Here is a 19327-nt window from a genome sequence, read left to right on the forward strand (position 1 = left end):
TTCATTTTAATCAAACATAGGCTAGGCATTGGCCAACAAAATCAGTAGGCAATTCGATTAATCATATAGGCCTACTTAAGTGAACTGAGTGCTTGATTTCCTACTCTTCGAAATTATACTGAAACTGACTACTCATGAGGAAGTGTCTATAACGTGCACTTCGGTGAGCAAGGGGTTACCATGTTCCCTTCGCATCTAGACAGTGCAGACCTAAAAATATCCTCAGCTAGTGCTGGATCAACCGGGGCAGCTACACCGACGTGAATCCCGCCCCGACATTTAGCCTAAATAAACTAATAGGAGGAGCTTGTAGACAACTCTACAGTGGCGCAAAAGGCCCACGATAACCACTTTAGAGCAGAGGCGAGTGAGTGGGTCGGGTTTCAGCTGTTCAGAGAGCGCTCTGGTGATCTTGCAGAGATAGAAGGCTAGATAGAGACTGTCGTCTGGGACACTGAAGGACCGCTTTGAAGATCTCGTCAAATGGCAAAGCTGAACCACAAGGCAAATGAATAGAGCTCTCTTTCAAATCGGACATGACTGATTGATTGATCCAAATCTACAGAATGCCACATATTACTTTGATATAGACACTCATCTGAAGATAGTAAGGTGGTTGGAGAAGAGGACAGCTGCAACTTGCCCAAGGCAACTCCCCTGTCAAAAGTTAGGTCGTAAGGATTAATATCCCTTACAATTCGCTTTTCACCTTTCTCCCGATGAATATTGGAATCTAATAAACACAACAAACATGGAAGAAGATCAAAACTGGGGAGTTGCTGGTAGAAGTGTAGGTAGGACTTGCAGTGAGCACCCTTGCAAAAAACGCTTTTGGAGGAATTGGAAAGATTTGTCTGGTATAACTGTCTGCATCGCATTCTCTGTATTGTCTCTTGGATTTTGCATTCTCGTTTACCTGAGAACCTCGGAACTTCAGTCCAGGATCATAAACCTGGAAAAACAGAGAGAGACGCAGCTCTCCGCGTGGATCTCACTCGAGCAGGTGGAACCAGTTATCTTTGGGCGAATAGATCAGATTCTGGAAGAGGTAAGGGTTATGGCCAAATTATTCCATATGAAACATGTATTTATCCACATTCTTACTTTTGTAGGCTTACTTACTGTAGCATTGTGCAAATGAATAGGCTATAGGTTATGAAAAATGTTTTTACACACCTGTGTGGAAACATATTTTAAATTACTATTTAATCATTCCGTTGGTCACGCTACTGAAAATATTGATTAGCCTACTTTCAAAAAATCATATTCTGTATTTTGTTTACATGTCTTATTTTAAAGCGCATGGATAGGATGTGTAGCCTACCACGCATAATATCGATGTCTCTCACTCATTCCACAAGTGTTTGATGCAGTGGCAGTTCCGATTGGTATTAGACCAGCTGCTCATGTTAATATGCACGAGAATATAATGTCCAAAGTTAAAATAAGTTTGTTTATAATACTTTTCAACAATAAATATATTAATTTGCGGATACATATATTTGATTTAATCACGTGTAGTCTCATTGGCTACCTGTAGATTCCGATGGATAAACACATGAATGGAAAAGCGCGTCACATCCATAACACGCTGGCTTTAGTTCAAAGTCTAGTTTTATCCCTAAATTGAAAGCGAATGGGAGGAGAATTTGCGCCGGTCTTTGGGGCATCATCATGGTTTAGATAACAGGACTGTGAATGACCCTGGGATCACGTCTGTTGTTTTAAAATCTGCTTTTCAACGCACCCTTGCTCTTTAATTGACCACTTCCACAGCTATACCAACAACCTCTTATCTTGTGATTGAAGTCCGCAGTGCCCCCGTTTTCCCTTCCCTTGTTTACTTTAGCCTACCTTTATGTTCCCCTCCACTTTCACTCGGGACATCATTGTAAATGCACTTTTTGTAGAGACAGCAGTGCACCTCAAAGGGGTGCAGAATAACTTTTTTTTCTCACTGCAATCATGGTAACCACATTCTATTTTTAGGATACACATTTATGTGTTCCAATAGAAAATTAACAACACAGATTGAAATCCAAGATGAACAAGAGAAAAACCTCTCCCAGTGCATTAGAAAAGATTGCCTACAGTGAAAGTGAATATCAGCTTTTGGAAGTTGCAGACTTGACATTGTGCATGTCACAAATACCCAAGGATCCTATAGGTTTGATACTTATCCTTATTGCAGTTAGTGAATATCTGCTATTTAGCATGGAGCTAGTGGGGCCCTATAAACATAATCTTCCTCCAGTCTTGCTGTTTAGATCTGTTTATATAAATGCCCGTTATTAATGTGATGGAACAGCAGATGTGACCACTTCTAGCCGACTGCCTTTGCGTGTTTCACACAACACATTCCAGAACCTCCAACAGTTTTTATTAATTTAGTGCAAGTTGAAATCCTCTCTGGAAAATGTAGCTGCACAAGCCTAAATTATTACCCACTATTCACCTTCTGATTTGAGGAAATATGCCGTACATTATTGGATAATGTTTGTGGTTCATGTTTTGGTACTCTAACCTTTGTTGCTCGAATGCATATTTCCTGCTCTGGATCTCGGTATTGTTCTGAAAAAGCACAGTAGCTGTACAGTAAAAATTACTTGTGAGGTTCTGTTTCTATGCAGTTTAAGCCACTCCTGTAGAAATAGATTATTTCTTCCACTGATTGAAACATTCCAAATCCAATGTCCCAAAATCAAGAGTCTTGAGAGACACTAATTCCAAAAATTATCTGACTCCCCCTGAACACATCATTATGTCACCCTAAAACTGGCCTGTTCAACGTTAAAGTTGACCACAAAGTGTTCTCCGTAGGCTTGACAGAGGCCTAGTGCACATTTCTCCCTCTTCAAGCTCGTGTGAGTTTCAGTCCATATTCGGAGGTGTAGAAAAGTGAGAAATATGGTCTCCCCTTGCCTGGTTTCCTCGCTCTGGTCCCTGCTGATCTGTCACCCCACAGTGTGTAAACTAGATGTGGTGTTGAGGTGCTCTGGGCAGCCAGACCATCGCTGAGCACTGAGCACACAGCCACCTGCCATTTCTCTGCATGTAATCTACTGTTTCAGTTCGATAGAGCAGAAAGCACCAGCGGCGTAGTGTTGATAAAAGCTCCATGTGCTAATAAGACAGGGTAATAAAAACAACACACTCTAGGAGAAGTGCCTCTGTGCTTTCTCCAAGTAAAGTTATATGATAGAGTCCAAGCCATATACTGTAGGGCTGAGGCCGAGACCAGAGCTCAACCTCTCACAGTGATTTAGCAGTAAGAGGGTTCAGGTCTCAGTGAAGGATCAGGGCTGAGACTTCTGTAGAACACAAGTGCATTTTGGAATCACTTTACAATTCTCTTCTTGTATATCAATATTTTGGAAACCAAGCCATTTCAAAACAACCACAGGCTCAAAGGAAAATGTTATATATTGTAGATGTGCACTCTTAGAACCAAAGGTGCTATCTAGAACCAAAAAGGGTTATTCAGCTGTCCCCATAGGAGAAACCTTTTAAAGAACCCCTTTTGGTTCCAGGTAAAACCCTTTTGGGTTCCATGTAGAACCCTTTCCACAGAGGGTTCAGCATGGAACCCAAAAGAGTTCTACCTGAAACCAGAAAGGGTTATCCTATGGGGAAAGCAGCAGAACCCTTTTGGAACCCTTTTTTCTAAGTGTGTATGGTAGATTTAGGGTCCCTCAGAAAGCAAAGAAGTTCCTTTATAGCTCATTTAACAATCTACACCTGTGGATTTTTGGCGTGTCCGTAGGGTGCGTGGGGAGCAGAATTTATAGAGGGCAAAAGAGTTTGGAGATGAATTTCTTAATGACACATGGAAACAACATGATTGGTTGTTGATTAGAACAAAAGGATCAATAATGTATTTTATGTCCTGGCGTTAAATTATTTAAGACCATGTGACTGATGATACCAATGTGTTAATGGCACGTCTGTTAGAGAAATCAGCGAGAGTCAAGTGGGGTATAGGTTTCACAGCAGAGCTATGGAGAATCCCTCAGTGCAGTAACAGAGATGTAGCCACAGGACAGGACAGGGGAACAGCGCTCACTATAGTACCTCCATAGCAGGGCCCCTGGGCAGCAAAGTCGGAGGGTCTTAGTATTAATCTGACTTTAGGATTGTAAAATGTTTTGTCATCCTTTTAAAATAGAATGTTAAAACCAGATCAAAAACTCTGGCATCGGGTTACCATTAAAGTGGGGAGGCAGAGAGGCGGAGAATGTACCTTCCTCTTTACCCTCCCTGTCTCTCTCCCATAAACCCGAAAGGAGCGAGAGCCTCAGCTGCCATGTATGCACCATAACTCCTCACCATCCATCTATCCACATCATGATACCTGTTATCACTCTCAAGTCAGTCAGCTAGTAAAGGGACCACCCTATTAATTCTTAATCTAAATAAAGTTATAATCTAAATAAAGATATGCCTGCAAATTGAGTTAATATTTGTCGTTTGAAGTCCTGTAATTACATATTTTGCTCCTCCCAGCAGACTTCTCTATTCATTGAGATTTAAAGTGCCTGTGGTTGTCAACTGTGACCCTTGATGTGGTTTCGGAAGCTTTTAGTGTCACGTGACAGCTGAGATTCAAGAGCATCAGCACTATGTATTGTCTTTGTTTCTAGCCATTATCCAGGTGGGAGAATTCTTTAAAAATGTCGGTATTTCGTTTATTTAACTTGGCATTTCAGAGATCAGTAGAGAAAATGCCTCGAGAGCGTGTAGCTCTCATTGTGGCTGGTATTTTTTAAATAGATCTCCAGCTGAGTCTGAGAGAAAGGCTTGCCAGTATCAACCAAATACATTCCTGGAACCATTCATGAATAATATAAAGTAGGTTTAGAGAAATATGTCAAAAGAGACTGATTTCGTTTGAGATTGATTTCGCATGAGAGTTTTAATATTGAATGACGGAGTGCTTTACTTCCAATCCTATGCTATCTAGAGCCCGCCAGCCACATGTCACCCGCCAGCTGGAGCATGTCTGGCCGGTTTGACATGACCATAATGGCGTATTCCCTTGCAGACCTGAGTCAGTGATATGTACAGAAGAGCTATAACATATTCATACATTTTAAGTTGATACCAATAATGGATTCCCTTTTCCATGACCAGTTTGCTCCATTCCAGGGTCTGTAGTGCAGTATCTTGGTTAGAGGCCGGATAGGAACATTGAGTTAACATACACAGTACATTTACTGTACCCGATGCTTAGAATTACAGAACACTCATAACTATAACATGTCAACTCAAGCACCTGTTGGAGGCCTCTAAACGGCACACTGGCATGCCTCTGATGGTAAGTACTATGAATGGCCCTGACTGCTATGCAGTGGGACAGTACTGGAAGCGACCGGGAGACCCATGGGGCGGCGCAGAATTGGCCCAGCGTCGTCCAGGGTAGGGGAGGGAATGGCCGGCAGGGATGTAGCTCAGTTGGTAGAGCATGGCGTTTGCTACGCCAGGGTTGTGGGTTCAATTCCCACAGGGGGCCAGTATGAAAAAATAAAAATAAAATAATGTATGCACTCACTAACTGTATGTCGCTCTGGATAAGAGCGTCTGCTAAATGACTAAAATGTAAATGTAAGTTCTGTGTTAGTTCAGGGTTGAAAAGCAAACAATATTGTCAAACTTTGATACCTTGGTTAAAGATGAGAGGGGTCTTTGTCATTAGATAATTAGGTTGATGTGCTTTTGAACTCTGAATTCATCACCATCCACAGACTAACATTCTCTTCCGTTTTTTTTTCTCACGTGCAGAAATTGGCGGCTCGACTTCCCAAAACACGAGAGGCCAGAGAAGCGCCCCATAGCTGTGTCTGTCCACCAGGTATGCCTCTGTCCCGCCCACCTCTCATCTCTGACCCCTCACCCTTGACTGATTCTAGCACACCTCTGCAGCTGTGCTCAGGCTTAATCAAGGGTTTTATCCACCGCGACTAATATGTGCTGTTCAAATCCTGCTTTGGTTTCACCCATCTGGGCGAGCTCAGTTTGCCCTGCTTAAATGGGTCACTACCCTGAGTATGTAAGCATGGGAGGGGTGTTTACATTTGGCAAACCGCTGCTGTAGGGTGGAGGGTTGAGTAGGGATAGTGAGATCTGGGTGGCCTGGTGCCAGTCTGTTTCTGCTCTCTTGCCAACTTCTTATGGAATTGTCGACAATGACAATGGAGTAGGCAAAGCACAAACAGATCTGGGATCAGGCTACCATACAAGGATCTTTAAATGTCTCTAAAAGCATAATTTTTTTGTATAATGGTGTTGCTATAGCAACATTTAATTCAATGTTTTCTTTATTAGTGTGATATAATTGATTGCGGTCATTCACTGTACTTAGGTTGTCAATGGGAACAGTGTCTAACACTCATGCCATAAGCGGAAGATGAGAGAATGAGGTGCCTAATAGCACTCTGTGCATGTAATGACACTTTTATGATTCACTGCTGATTGATATTGGGTACTGATAACTTGTGTGCATGTTTATGCATGCTTCTGTTGTTGTAAGTGTGTAACTGACAGCCATTAGAGATACAAAGCAAACCATGCAAACACTAAAAACGTCACCGCAAGGTTGGAGGGTGAAAAGACAAACAAGATCAAAGCAAGTAAGGGAAGATTTTATTGATGCAGTAGCTATGGCACTAACGCACAATGCAGGATTCCTTGTCTGAGTTTTAGGAGGGGCAACAGATGCAAGGATCCAACAGGTTTTACTGGGATTTACTATGTGTACACTTGAGACAGTATATGCCAAATCTTGCCCTCCCTTTGCACATGTGCCCTCAGGCTAGCTTCATTATGACGACAGGTGTAGGTGTATTTTGGGCACAGTTGGCAGTGGTTGGTGGTGTGGGCATTTTGTGTCACATTGGGTCATGATGCAAGCTGGTGTGACGTGGTGCCATCATCAGGGCATTCCTAGGCCGGCATTACAGGGCACGGCAGCCCACTGATAACTAGCCAAATCCGCTACACAACTGACCCTGCATTTATAGTATGGGTGGACTGAACGGAACAGCAATGACTGCCAAGAAAAAACATTCATATATCTTCCATTGGAAAACGTATGCCACAGAGCTGTGCACCTATTTTTTTATTTTTGTATTTCACCTTTATTTAACCAGGTAAGCCAGTTGAGAACAAGTTCTCATTTACAACTGCGACCTGGCCAAGATAAAGCAATGCAGTGTGATAAAAACAACACAGAGTTACATATGGGGTAAAAAAAACATAAAGTCAAAAAATATAACAGAAAATATATATACAGTGTGTGCAAATGTAGCAAGTTATGGAGGTAAGGCAATAAATAGGCTATATTGCAAAATAATTACAATTAGTATTAACACTGGAATGATAGATGTGCAAGAGATTATGTGCAAATAGAGATACTGGGGTGCAAAAGAGCAAAATAAATAACAATATAGGGATGAGGTAGTTGGGTGGGCTAATTTCAGATGGGCTGTGTACAGGTGCAGTGATCGGTAAGGTGCTCTGACAACTGATGCTTAAAGTTAGTGAGGGAGATAAGTGTCTCCAGCTTCAGAGATTTTTGCAATTCATTTCAGTCATTGGCAGCAGAGATCTGGAAGGAATGGCGGCCAAAGGAGGTGTTGGCTTTGGGGATGACCAGTGAGATATACCTGCTGGAGCGCAGACTACGGGTGGGTGCTGCTATGGTGACCAATGAGCTAAGATAAGGCGGGGATTTGCCTAGCAGTGATTTATAGATGGCCTGGAGCCAGTGGGTTTGACGACGAACATGTAGTGAGGACCAGCCAACAAGAGCGTACAGGTCACAGTGGTGGGTAGTGTATGGGGCTTTGGAGACAAAACGGATGGCACTGTGATAGACTACATCCAATTTGCTGAGTAGAGTGTTGGAGGCTATTTTGTAAATGACATCGCCGAAGTCAAGGATCGGTAGGATAGTCAGTTTTACGAGGGCATGTTTGGCAGCATGAGTGAAGGAGGCTTTGTTGCGAAATAGGAAGCTGATTCTAGATTTAACTTTGGATTGGAGATTCTTAATGTGAGTCTGGAAGGAGAGTTTACAGTCTAACCAGACTCCTAGGTATTTGTAGTTGTCCACATACTCTAGGTCAGACCCGTCGAGAGTAGTGATTCTAGTCGGGTGGGCGGGTGCCAGCAGCGTTTTACTAGTTTTTAAGAGCAGTTGGAGGCTACTGAAGGAGTGTTGTATGGCATTGAAGCTCGTTTGGAGGTTTGTTAACACAGGGTCCAATGAAGGGCCAGATGTATACAAAATGGTGTCGTCTGCGTAGAGGTGGATCTGAGAGTCACCAGCAGCAAGAGCGACATCATTGATATACACAGAGAAAAGAGTCGGCCCAAGAATTGAACCCTGTGGCACCCCCATAGAGACTGCCATAGGTCCAGACAACAGGCCCTCCGATTTGACACATTGAACTCTATCTGAGAAGTAGTTGGTGAACCAGGCGAGGCAGTCATTTGAGAAACCAAGGCTATTTAGTCTGCCAATAAGAATGCGGTGGTTGACAGAGTCGAAAGCTGGTAGCAATGAATCCGGAGTTAAAGGTCCAGTGATTCAGTGATTCCGGCAGAAAAACTGTTATGTTCTGGGTTGATAACGCGCTGTGCAGACAGTGCAGACTGGCCGAATAATAGTCCAGGCTAGAGCTGGCTGGTTGGTGGTGCAGGCCACGGACAATGGTGTAAAACCGCTAACGGTAGCTAATAGCAAGTAGCTAGTTAGCTGGCTACTCCCGTCCGGTAGACCGAGAGGTAGATAGCCGGGATATGGGCCTGGCTCTAGGCTAGCTCGAGGCTAACTGGTGCTTGCATCGGGGGCAGTGGGGATTAGCCAAACAGCAACATCCATTCGGTTGCGGCTAGCTAGTTGCGATCCGGTGATTCATGTCCAGTGATTAAATTATTCCGGCAGAAAAATCCAATGTTCTGGGTGAAATACCGCTAACTGTGGCTAATAGCAAGTAGCTAGTTACCTATGGCATATATTAGATTAGTACCAAACATTCTGGAACATACTTTATCTTGGGCTGTCAGCAAACATGAAGCATTGTGTCTGACAAGGAAAACTTGTATTGGTAAAGGTTCTTCTGTCATTAAGCCCACCTGCTGTTTCTCTGCTCAAGCCCCCAGGTGTCAGTCATTAAGTAGTAAAGAGTGTGTGTGTGTGTGTGTGTGTGTGTGAATGAGTGGGCCTAAGCGGAACAGGCCTGTGAGAACCAGCGGAGGTGAGAGCTAATAATTAATGCTAATTGGTCTTGTCAATAGGATGTCAGGGTCTTAACTGACCGGTAAGTGTCTTCGGAGGTCCCGTGAAAACCAGTTAAGGTGGACGCGCTGTCAGAGCTTCTGAGAGGAACCCTTTCTTTTCAGGTGTGAGAGCCTTTTAACTGGATCCATCCCAGATGGCGTGTGTTTTATGGCCTGGGCAGACTGTTTGGCAGTTCCTGGTCACACATCTCAAAAACTGCTGCTAAATGTACATCCGTGGCCTTGTTTCCATTTTTATTTTGGAAGTTTTTCAAAAATTTCTCAAAATATATGTTTTCTAAACACTTTAGGCTAACCATTCCTGAATATACTTCATGTAAAACTTGTACTTTTGGTTTGCTGACCTAAGCTGTCAGGGTATGAAGACGACAGTTCTAAACAGTAGCATAGCCAGAAATTCTTTGGTGGGTGGGCCTGCAGAAATTTGGCTGCACCTCCAAATAATTCTGATAAAATAAAGCTAATTAAAGCTCAAATATAGGCGAGTTGACTGTGATAAAGGCACTGGATTATGAGCTGTCTTGTTTGATAAATGAACACATGAAGTAGGCAGTGGCATGGTGCATATAGCCATATAAGCACAGTGACATATGCCTCAATGCGGTCATATTCGTGCCTTATTGGGGGTTTGGCTTTCAGTTAGTTATTTTTGGCCACCCATCCCATGAGACTGAATGTCATTCCAGTTCATCTGAATTTTATACCAGTGCACTGCTTGCTATGAATTCTATCTGATGGTGTTTGCATGTTTAGGTAAAAATACTAATAATGTCCCATTTTGCACACTGAGAAGTAGAGAGCATAAAAAATAACTCAATCTGATTGGGTGGGCCTGGCTCCCCAGTGGGTGGGCCCAGGCCCACCCGTGCCTACACGGCTGGTTCCAAATGCCATCTCACCAAGCATGAAGAATGCCCTCTTTGCCTGAGGAACTCAAGTTCTCCTTGGAGCTGGATCCATACAGTTCTTCAATTGTTCTGTTATTGTACCCCAACATACACCTCTCTATAAATGGCCCCTTAAAGGTCAACTGCCCTTGAAAACAAACTTCTCCTTTTGAAAACGGCCTATGTGGAAACGGCCATTTACTACAAAGTGTAAATAGGATAATTTTGGTCATAAATTCAGTCTCGTCCAAAACTGAGTTTGGTAAGTGATTCTGTCATGACTTACTTGAGGGTTTGGTTTAGATTACAATTATGTAAACAATTCATGCTCCCTTTTGCCTATTAACACGTGGTGGCACTGTGTTTTCTGGGAAAAGACTGGGCAAGTTTGCTTTGCATGGCCTGGTGCCCCAGGCGGGTGGAGACCTCTGCTTAGGTGGACCAATGGAATGGTAGAAAATGAGCAAACCCCATCCACCGGGGGCACCGGGTCATGCAAAACGAACTCGCCCACTGGATTATCTTCCCCAGACAAGACATGTGGTTAGTACTTGCCCTTGCTTGGGAAATAGCTACTCTAGTGAAAATGGGCTTCCATAAAGTTAGTTGTTCAACAGTCTTGGGCAGATGGCCAGGATATGTATTACATCCGACTAGCTTCTACTTGGGCTGTCAACCGTCAAACCTGAGACTGGTGTGTTGTTGGTAAGTATCTACATTTTATTTATAGCTAGCTAGCTACTGTAAGATCCCTGCCAAATAATCAACAACACTAGCTAGCTAGCGTTTGAGGGCTTCAGCTAACCCCAAACAACAGGCAACAACATTATTGTTTATTTTCTAGGGCAAAAGTAATGATGACAGTTCACCAGATAAGGTGAGCATAATGAAGGACATAACCACCATTGTGTTTGTGTCTTGTATGTTGTATGTGCCCTCTGTCCATGGTGCCACAATGTACTACTCCTGGGCCAGGATGAGTAATGCCAACCAGTCAGTGCCATGCTGGCACATGTCCCTTGTGAATTAGCTGTGAATCATAATCTCTGATTGGCTATGTTCAACTGTGTATTTACTGTTTGCTTCCAAGACTGTATGGAAACAGTCTTTTTACTTTCTCTTTCTCTGTGATAGGAGCTAGGTCGGATCTGTAAGTCAGGCTCCTTCACTGCCACAATAAACAGAATTTACGCACAGACAAACTCAATATAAGGACAAGATAACACCACCTTTTCAATACATATGTCAGTCATCAACTCTACCTCATTTTTCTACAGATGAAGGACAGGAGAGAGGCTTTGGTCATGGAGTCCTCTGACTGACAGACGGATTGATACTGATGTCTGAATTGGGAAAGACCTTGTAATCAGCATTAAAATGATACAAGACACATCTATTACTTTTTGTCTTTATTGAATTTAATGGTACTATCTTTGGGGGGTGGGGGGGGTGGGGGGGGAGACACCATAGAGAAAGGTATGACGACTAACATGTTTGGCGAGTTAGCCCCAGCACCACAGACAAAATGTTGATATGTCCAGTATCTGTATCGGCTGTGAATGACAATAGAAGATGACAGACGTGTAATATTCGCACATTGTTATATTAGCAGAACACTGCTTCTACAGTATTATGTGAAGGATGGTTTATTCAACATGGATCTGTTAAACTTGAAAGTTATCAAAACACTTTGTTTAGAATATCTACATAAGTTCAGCAATTGCATTCTTCTCATATTACTCAGAATGAGGAGAGGGCCATCCTCCTGCATCTCACATCTGCCTGTAGTTATTGAACTCTGCCTGCTGGACCCATGAGGCAAACTCTGTCATACCCAGGATGGAGTCTCATCCACTCTACCTCTCCTGCCACCTGACTGCACATGTCCATAACCTGGAATACATGACATAGATGGAGGGGACTTCATCACCCACTGGAGACTTGAAGACAGAACCTCACCCAGAGAGTTGTGCATGTCAGGGTGTTAGACAGACAAATCCTTAGATTCGTGCAAATAGACCATAGAAGTAGAAATGTCCTTCTAGTTCTGGTTAGACAGCTGAAGTTGGAATCTACACACAACAGATTTTGATTTGTTAGGTTAAGAGTAGGCATACTGTCTTTATAAGCACATCCAATATGATATTTACATCAGAAAATGTTTTGTCTTAGTAACACGAACACATCCATACATTTTTTGTTGATGTATCTACAGTCAAGCTGGGCGATGTTTGTGCAATGTCCACATGTAGCCTACACCTGTAGGGATATTAGTTCTGGCATTTGTCTCCTGGGAAAGATCTAACAGCAGACATAAGGAGAGACGAGACAAAACTAGAATATTGTGTTGTAGGACAGCTGAGCTGACTGAAGACTGCAGGCATTCAACTCGCTGTAGTTGATATCATTTCCACAGTAACATGTATTTACAGGATGTGATGAAACGTTGAAACCACATTGCAAGCAATGCATTGTAGAACGAGTGTCTTATGAAACGCGTTCCAGACACTGACTCTCGCTATCTTGCCATAACTGATTTGACAGAAAAAGATCAGCTAGATAGGATAGCCAGCTGCAGCTATCACCAAGCTATGCTAGCTAGCTGCTGTCAGCTTGGCTAAACACAAGGTCAGCGCAGGCTTTAGCCTAAACATGGAACTGAATTAGCTGACCATCTTGAGATGGCGAGTCAGTCAGGAGGGGAGAAGTCCTCAACTGAATGGCAAAGACACACCCAAGAAACACCCACATTACATTTACATTTACGTCATTTAGCAGACGCTCTTATCCAGAGCGACTTACAAATTGGTGCATTCACCCTATAGCCAGTGGGATAACCACTTTACAATATATATATAATTTTTTTTTTTGGGGGGGGGGGGGGTGGTAGAAGGATTACTTTATCCTATCCCAGGTATTCCTTAAAGAGGTGGGGTTTCAAATGTCTCCGGAAGGTGGTGAGTGACTCCGCTGTCCTGGCGTCGTGAGGGAGCTTGTTCCACCATTGGGGTGCCAGAGCAGCGAACAGTTTTGACTGGGCTGAGCGGGAACTATGCTTCCGCAGAGGAAGGGGAGCCAGCAGGCCAGAGGTGGATGAACGCAATGCCCTCGTTTGGGTGTAGGGACTGATCAGAGCCTGAAGGTACGGAGGTGCCGTTCCCCTCACTGCTCCATAGGCAAGCACCATGGTCTTGTAACGGATGCGAGCTTCAACTGGAAGCCACTGAAAACCACTGAAAACACTGCTACTCCTACTGCTCTCTCCTCGTCTGACCATGTGTTCTCGCATACCCCGAGAGCATCTGGTCAGAGGGGTGGTGGCACAGGAATCCTATTCTCTCCCAAGTGGTCATTCTCAATTTTTCCCCTAACCCATCTGTCTATCTCCTCATTTGAATTCCACGCTGTCACAGTCACTAGCCAATTTAAGCTTAATATCCTTGTCATCTATCGCCCTCCAGGTTCCTTTGGAGAGTTCATCAATGAGCTTGACGCCTTGATAAGTTCCTTTCCTGAGGATGGCTCACCCTTCACAGTTTTGGGGGATTTCAACCTCCCTACGTCTACATTTGACTCATTTCTCTCTGCCTCCTTCTTTCCACTCCTCTCCTCTTTTGACCTCACCCTCTCACCGTCCCCCCCTACTCACAAGGCAGGCAATACGCTTGACTTCATCTTTACTAGATGTTGCTCTTCTACTAATCTCACTGCAACTCCCCTCCATGTCTCCGACCACTACTTTGTATCCTTTTCTCTCTCGCTCTCCTCCAACACTACTCACTCTGCCCCTACACAGATGGTAACGCGCCGCCGCAACCTTCGCTCTCTCTCTCCCACTACTCTCTCCTCTTCCATCCTATCATCTCTTCCCTCTGCTCAAACCTTCTCCCTCCTATCTCCTGATTCTGCCTCCTCAACCCTCCTCTCCTCCCTTTCTGCATCCTTTGACTCCCTGTGTCCCCTATCCTCCCGGCCGGCTCGGTCCTCCCCTCCAGCTCCGTGGCTTGATGACTCATTGCGAGCTCACAGAACAGAGCTCCGGGCAGCTGAGCGGAAATGGAAGAAAACTAAACTCCCTGCCGACCTGGCATCTTTTCACTCCCTCCTCTCTACATTTTCTTCATCTGTTTCTGCTGCTAAGGCCACTTTCTACCACATCAAACCACACCCCCAAGACCACTCTTGTTTGCCTTCAGTCATGGCCACTAGCAATTCTTAATGGTCATTGATGAAAAACAAGGCCATATCAGGAAGTGCAGTCGCCCTTTAACAATGACAGATGCCCCGGTTCGGTTCATCAGGACAGTGTGGCTGTTGTCCCTTTGCAGGCTACCACCAGGACGCTGAAGCAGTGCATTGTGGGATATGTGTATGTACAGTGCCTTCAGAAAGTATTCATACCCCTTGACTTATTCCACATTTTGTTGTGTTACAGCCTGAATTCAAAATTGATCAAATATTTTTTTTCTCACCCATCTACACACAATACCCCATAATGACAAAGTGAAAACATGTTTTTTGAAAGTTTTGCAAATGTATTGAAAATTAAATACAGAAATATCTCATTTACATAATTATTCACACCCCTGAGTCAATACTTTGTAGAAGCACCTTTGGCAGCGATTATAGCTTTCCACACCTGGATTGTGCAACGTTTGCCCATTATTATTTTCCAAATTCTGTCAACATGAAGCAGCCACCAGTATGCTTGAAAATATAGAGAGTGGTACTCAGTAATGTATTGTATTGGATTTGCCCCAAACATAGCACTTTGTGTTCAGGACAAAAAGTGAATTGCTTTGCCACATTTTTTGCAGTGTTACTGTAGTGCCTTGTTGCAACAGGATGCATGTTTTGGGATATTTTTTATTTTGTACAGGCTTCCTTCTTTTCACTCTGTCAATTAGGTTAGAATTGTGGAGTAACTACAATGTTGTTTATCCATCATCAGTTTTATCCTATCACGGCCATTAAACTCTGTAAGTGTTTAAAAGTCCATTGGCATCATGGTGAAATCCTTGAGTGGTTTCCTTCCTCTCCGGCAACTGAGTTAGGAAGGACGCCTGTATCTTTGTAGTGACTGGGTATATTTATACACCTTTCAAAGTGTAATTAATAACTTCACCATGCTCAAAGGGATATTCAATGTCTGTTTTTTTTTTTTTTCTCTACCCATCTACCAATAGATGCCCTTTGCGAGGCATTGGAAAACCTCCCTGGTCTTTGTGGTTGAATCTGTGTTTGAAATTCAGTGCTCGACTGAGAGACCTTACAGATAATTGTATGTGTGGGGTACAGAGATGAGGTAGTCATTCAAAAATCATGTTAAACACTATTATTGCACACAGAGTGAGTCCATGCAACTTATTATGTGACTTGTTAAGCACATTTTTACTCCTGAACTTACAAAGGGGTTGAATACAGTACTTATTGACTCAATATATTTCAGCTTTTCATTTTTTATTAACTTGTAATTCTACTTTGACATTATGGGGTATTGTGTATAGGCCAGTGACAAAAAAATCTCAATTTAATCAATTTTAAATTCAGGCTGTAGCACAACAAAATGTGGAAATAGTCAAGGGGTGTGAATATTTTCTGAAGGCACTGAATATATGGCTATACAGTGCTCCCAGTGTCCATCTGGCCCCTGCCAATCAGGGCAGAACACAGTGTCCGCATGGCTCCCATTCTTTTGTTTATTTAAGTAGTGGTTGCTGTGTTGCCTGAAGAGGAATGCTTTCGTCCTGAAGAGCTCTCCAATTGTCCCTCAAACATCAACAGATGTAGTATTTGATTGATTGTGACCTTGTTGTCAGCTTCGCTTGACTGAAATGAACTACTGTTGAACTACAGCTTCGCTGGACTGAAATGAACTTATCATTGTAAAGTCTGCATAGTTGTCCCTTTGGTGCAAAGGAGATAAATGCAGTATGTACGGTGTGGTGTTGAGTGGAATTTTTAAAACTGTGGTCAGTGTGAGTACTTCACTGGAAGGACACTAGGCATTAATCACGGCTTGACATGTTAGTGAGAAGCTGTAAAAAAAGTCCTCTCGTTGGGACATGCTAAACGGAGCTGGGTAGTTAGCATGCTTTAAACATTTAAGTTTTCATTTACAGTAAGTATCATGATTATGATGTCTTTTTTATAACAATTTGTGACACAACTCCTCAATGCCGTTATAGTACTGACGACTCTCTAATGTTGTCTCATACCAAGTTGCCGGATATAAAGAGTCAGACGTGGCCAATGGCTGAATTGTGACCAAGAACCGTCTGGGTATGCAGAGATGTGTACTGTACATCCCTGAGTGTGTAAAAAGCATCACATGTTGGATCAGTAAGACCCTCCATGTGTCACCTTCCCATTACCTCATGTTAATGGTCACATGTTGATCAACGGCAAATAGAGCGACAGTCATATTCTTAGCAGCATGGATTAGCGTATTTCACAAAGCCTTTGGCTCTGAGACTTGTTTTTGTTGGCTGGAAATTCACAGATCAGACATGTTCTTTTTAATGGCTTGGATGTTTGGTTTTTATTCTGGATTTTGGAAATGTATTAGCTGAACTATTGCGTATAACTGTGGTGAATTGATTATCACATTAACGTGCCCAGTTGCATAAATATGATTTTATGAATATGAAAATAAAACATTCTCAAATGTATGTAAATGTATAGGTAATTCAAGGAGAAATGCTCATAAACATAATCATAATGTGAGATGATCTTGGTAACAATGAGAGGGACAGCAGGAAGTTTCATGTCACAGTCAGATAAACAGAGAGACAAAGGGAGTGATGCATTTGTATTGTTTCATGCGTGGAGGATACAGCGTGTATATGTTAACCCTCTGATTTATGGGTGTGAAAATGTGTGTGAGTGACTATTTATCGGCGCTGTCATCAACAGTGTTTACATCGATATCTATGCCATCAGAGCAGTCACGCATGGCGATATGGTGGCTTTGCACATGTTTGTAGCAAATTAATAACATTCATATGTCAATATTTCAATAATTATAACTATATTATATATATTAATATTTTGTACCGAATTAATACAACTAATAATCTGTCAAAGTGTAGGAAAATGACTGTGACCGGGAGATTGATCCAGGCCCATGTTCCAAGAGTTGACTCCAGAGTTGACTTGAATCAACACATTGTTTGCCGACAAGCTGAGTGGCACTTTCTTGGATCTAACGTCAGCAAAAAGAGAAGAGAGAGAGAGAGCGAGCCCACCCCACTCTTGTCATTCACATTTCCAATTCACCAAAGAAGCTAACGCCGTGGATTTAGCTGGTTTGTGGCTTGAAATCACAACAGTGACCAACATTGAGCTAGGAGGGATGGGACGGTGTATGTAAGGCTAAAGGGGGGGATTCTATCTTTGGAAGAGCATGTCACTGGCACTTGTTGGACAACGTCCTGGGACAGGCAGGCCAGAGTGGATCTATCATCTCCACATTGCTTTGGAAAAGAGCAGGGCGCGAGCTCTTGTCCCATCCATCTGGGAGGATTAATCCAGGGGAAAAAGGGGGAATGGGGGATAATAGGAAGGGGCCAGAGGATAAAGGCCTTTAAAGCCTGCCTCCCGAGAGGAAGTGGGCTCTGACAGTTTACCTGGTCGAGGTCCGAGGGGAAGCCATATCCAGAGACAGAAGAGGGTGTAATCAGAGCCACTTGCCACAGGGCTGGCAGCCTGGCATGGTTGGCATAGCTGACCCCTGCTCTACCCCCTCGCCACCCACAGAATCCAGGGCAATGAGGGAGCCAGCCAGGCAGGCAGGCGCTGCCACCCACTGGCCCTCACAAAGCCACCATCTGGCCTGAGGCTGGGCATGGAGACAGACACACACAGCTCTGCATGACACAGACAGAACTCTCTCCAACACTCCCTCCATATGTCACATTAGCATAATGCATATTCTTTATTTCCTTGTATTATTTTGTTTTACAATATTTGTATTTCTTTTTTAATTATTTTAATCATTCTCTTTCAGATGTTTAAAGTACAGTTTTAAATGCAGATGTTAAATGCACATCTTGTGTATCAAAATGTGTCAGCGTTCTGAAAAGACAATCCATTCCCATTGAGTCTACATTAGCAGTGAAGGACTTAATCTATGCTTGTCCATCAATCTAAATTGGACTTGTTTAGAGGAGGAGAATGCCACTTGGGGAGACAACGCTATGTGCAAACATTGTGACTTTTTTATTGCCCAAGGTACAAACACTTGTCAGAGTGGCTCCAGTGCCAGTTTCTCTGCAGGGTTGTGGCGCTCATTGACTAACTGGCACGCTGGGCACTCAGTGCATGCCCATAGCCTGCTCGCTGACAGACCAATGCAGCGTTTGTGTGTGTGTGAGAGAGAGATCAGCAGAGAGAGAGAGAGAGATCAGCAGAGAGGGAAAATGACAGAGAGAGATCAGCAGAGAGGGAAAATGAGAGAGAGAGATCAGCAGAGAGGGAAAATGACAGAGAGAGATCAGCAGAGAGGGAAAATGAGAGAGAGAGATCAGCAGAGAGGGAAAGAGCAGCAGAGAGAGTTAGATATTGGAAATTATATTTACACACTTCATATATACATATTCATATTCTTATATACAGTTAAATACAATATGTTTTTTAGTTATGTTTTTTTACTTACTTTTTTCTGGTGGTAGAGCATTCCAAAATGACATGGCTCTATACATAACTGAGCTCCGCATTAAATCTGTTTTTGGTTTGTGTACAGTGAAGAAACCCATAGTGGCGTGTATGGTGGGGGTATGCATGTGTTTTTGAAGTGTATGCAAATAGATTATACAAGTGGTTAGGCATTTTCAACACACAAATGTTTCTTTAAAATGACTAGAAGAGAAGTAGTCTCCTCAACCATGAAAGACTATCAAGAGTAGCGGGCCAAGGCAACTGCCCTGAGGGATACCGCACTGTTCCATTTAAAAATACACAGAGAGAGAGAGAGAGAGAGAGAGAGAGAGAGAGAGAGAGAGAGAGAGAGAGAGAGAGAGAGAGAGAGAGAGAGAGAGAGAGAGAGAGAGAGAGAGAGAGAGAGAGAGAGAGAGAGAGAGAGAGAGAGAGAGAGAGAGAGAGAGAGAGAAGAGAGAGAGAGAGAGAGAGAGGAGAGAGAG

At 43.2% G+C, this 19327-nt stretch overlaps 1 protein-coding gene across 1 annotated transcript in view; it reads left to right on the forward strand.

Annotated features, from left to right (window-relative positions):
• Positions 1–357: 357 nt before the first annotated feature.
• The window catches only part of col13a1 (collagen, type XIII, alpha 1), a 121349-nt gene continuing 102379 nt past the window's right edge, over positions 358–19327 (forward strand). The window contains exons 1-2 of the mRNA XM_084153539.1: positions 358–1048; positions 5779–5848. Coding sequence (XP_084009665.1) covers positions 752–1048; positions 5779–5848 — 367 coding nt within the window. The 5' untranslated portion in view covers positions 358–751. The remainder of the gene's footprint in view (positions 1049–5778; positions 5849–19327) is intronic.

The sequence above is a fragment of the Coregonus lavaretus genome, assembly GCF_964263955.1.
Source record: "Coregonus lavaretus genome assembly, chromosome: 36".
NCBI lineage: Eukaryota > Metazoa > Chordata > Actinopteri > Salmoniformes > Salmonidae > Coregonus > Coregonus lavaretus.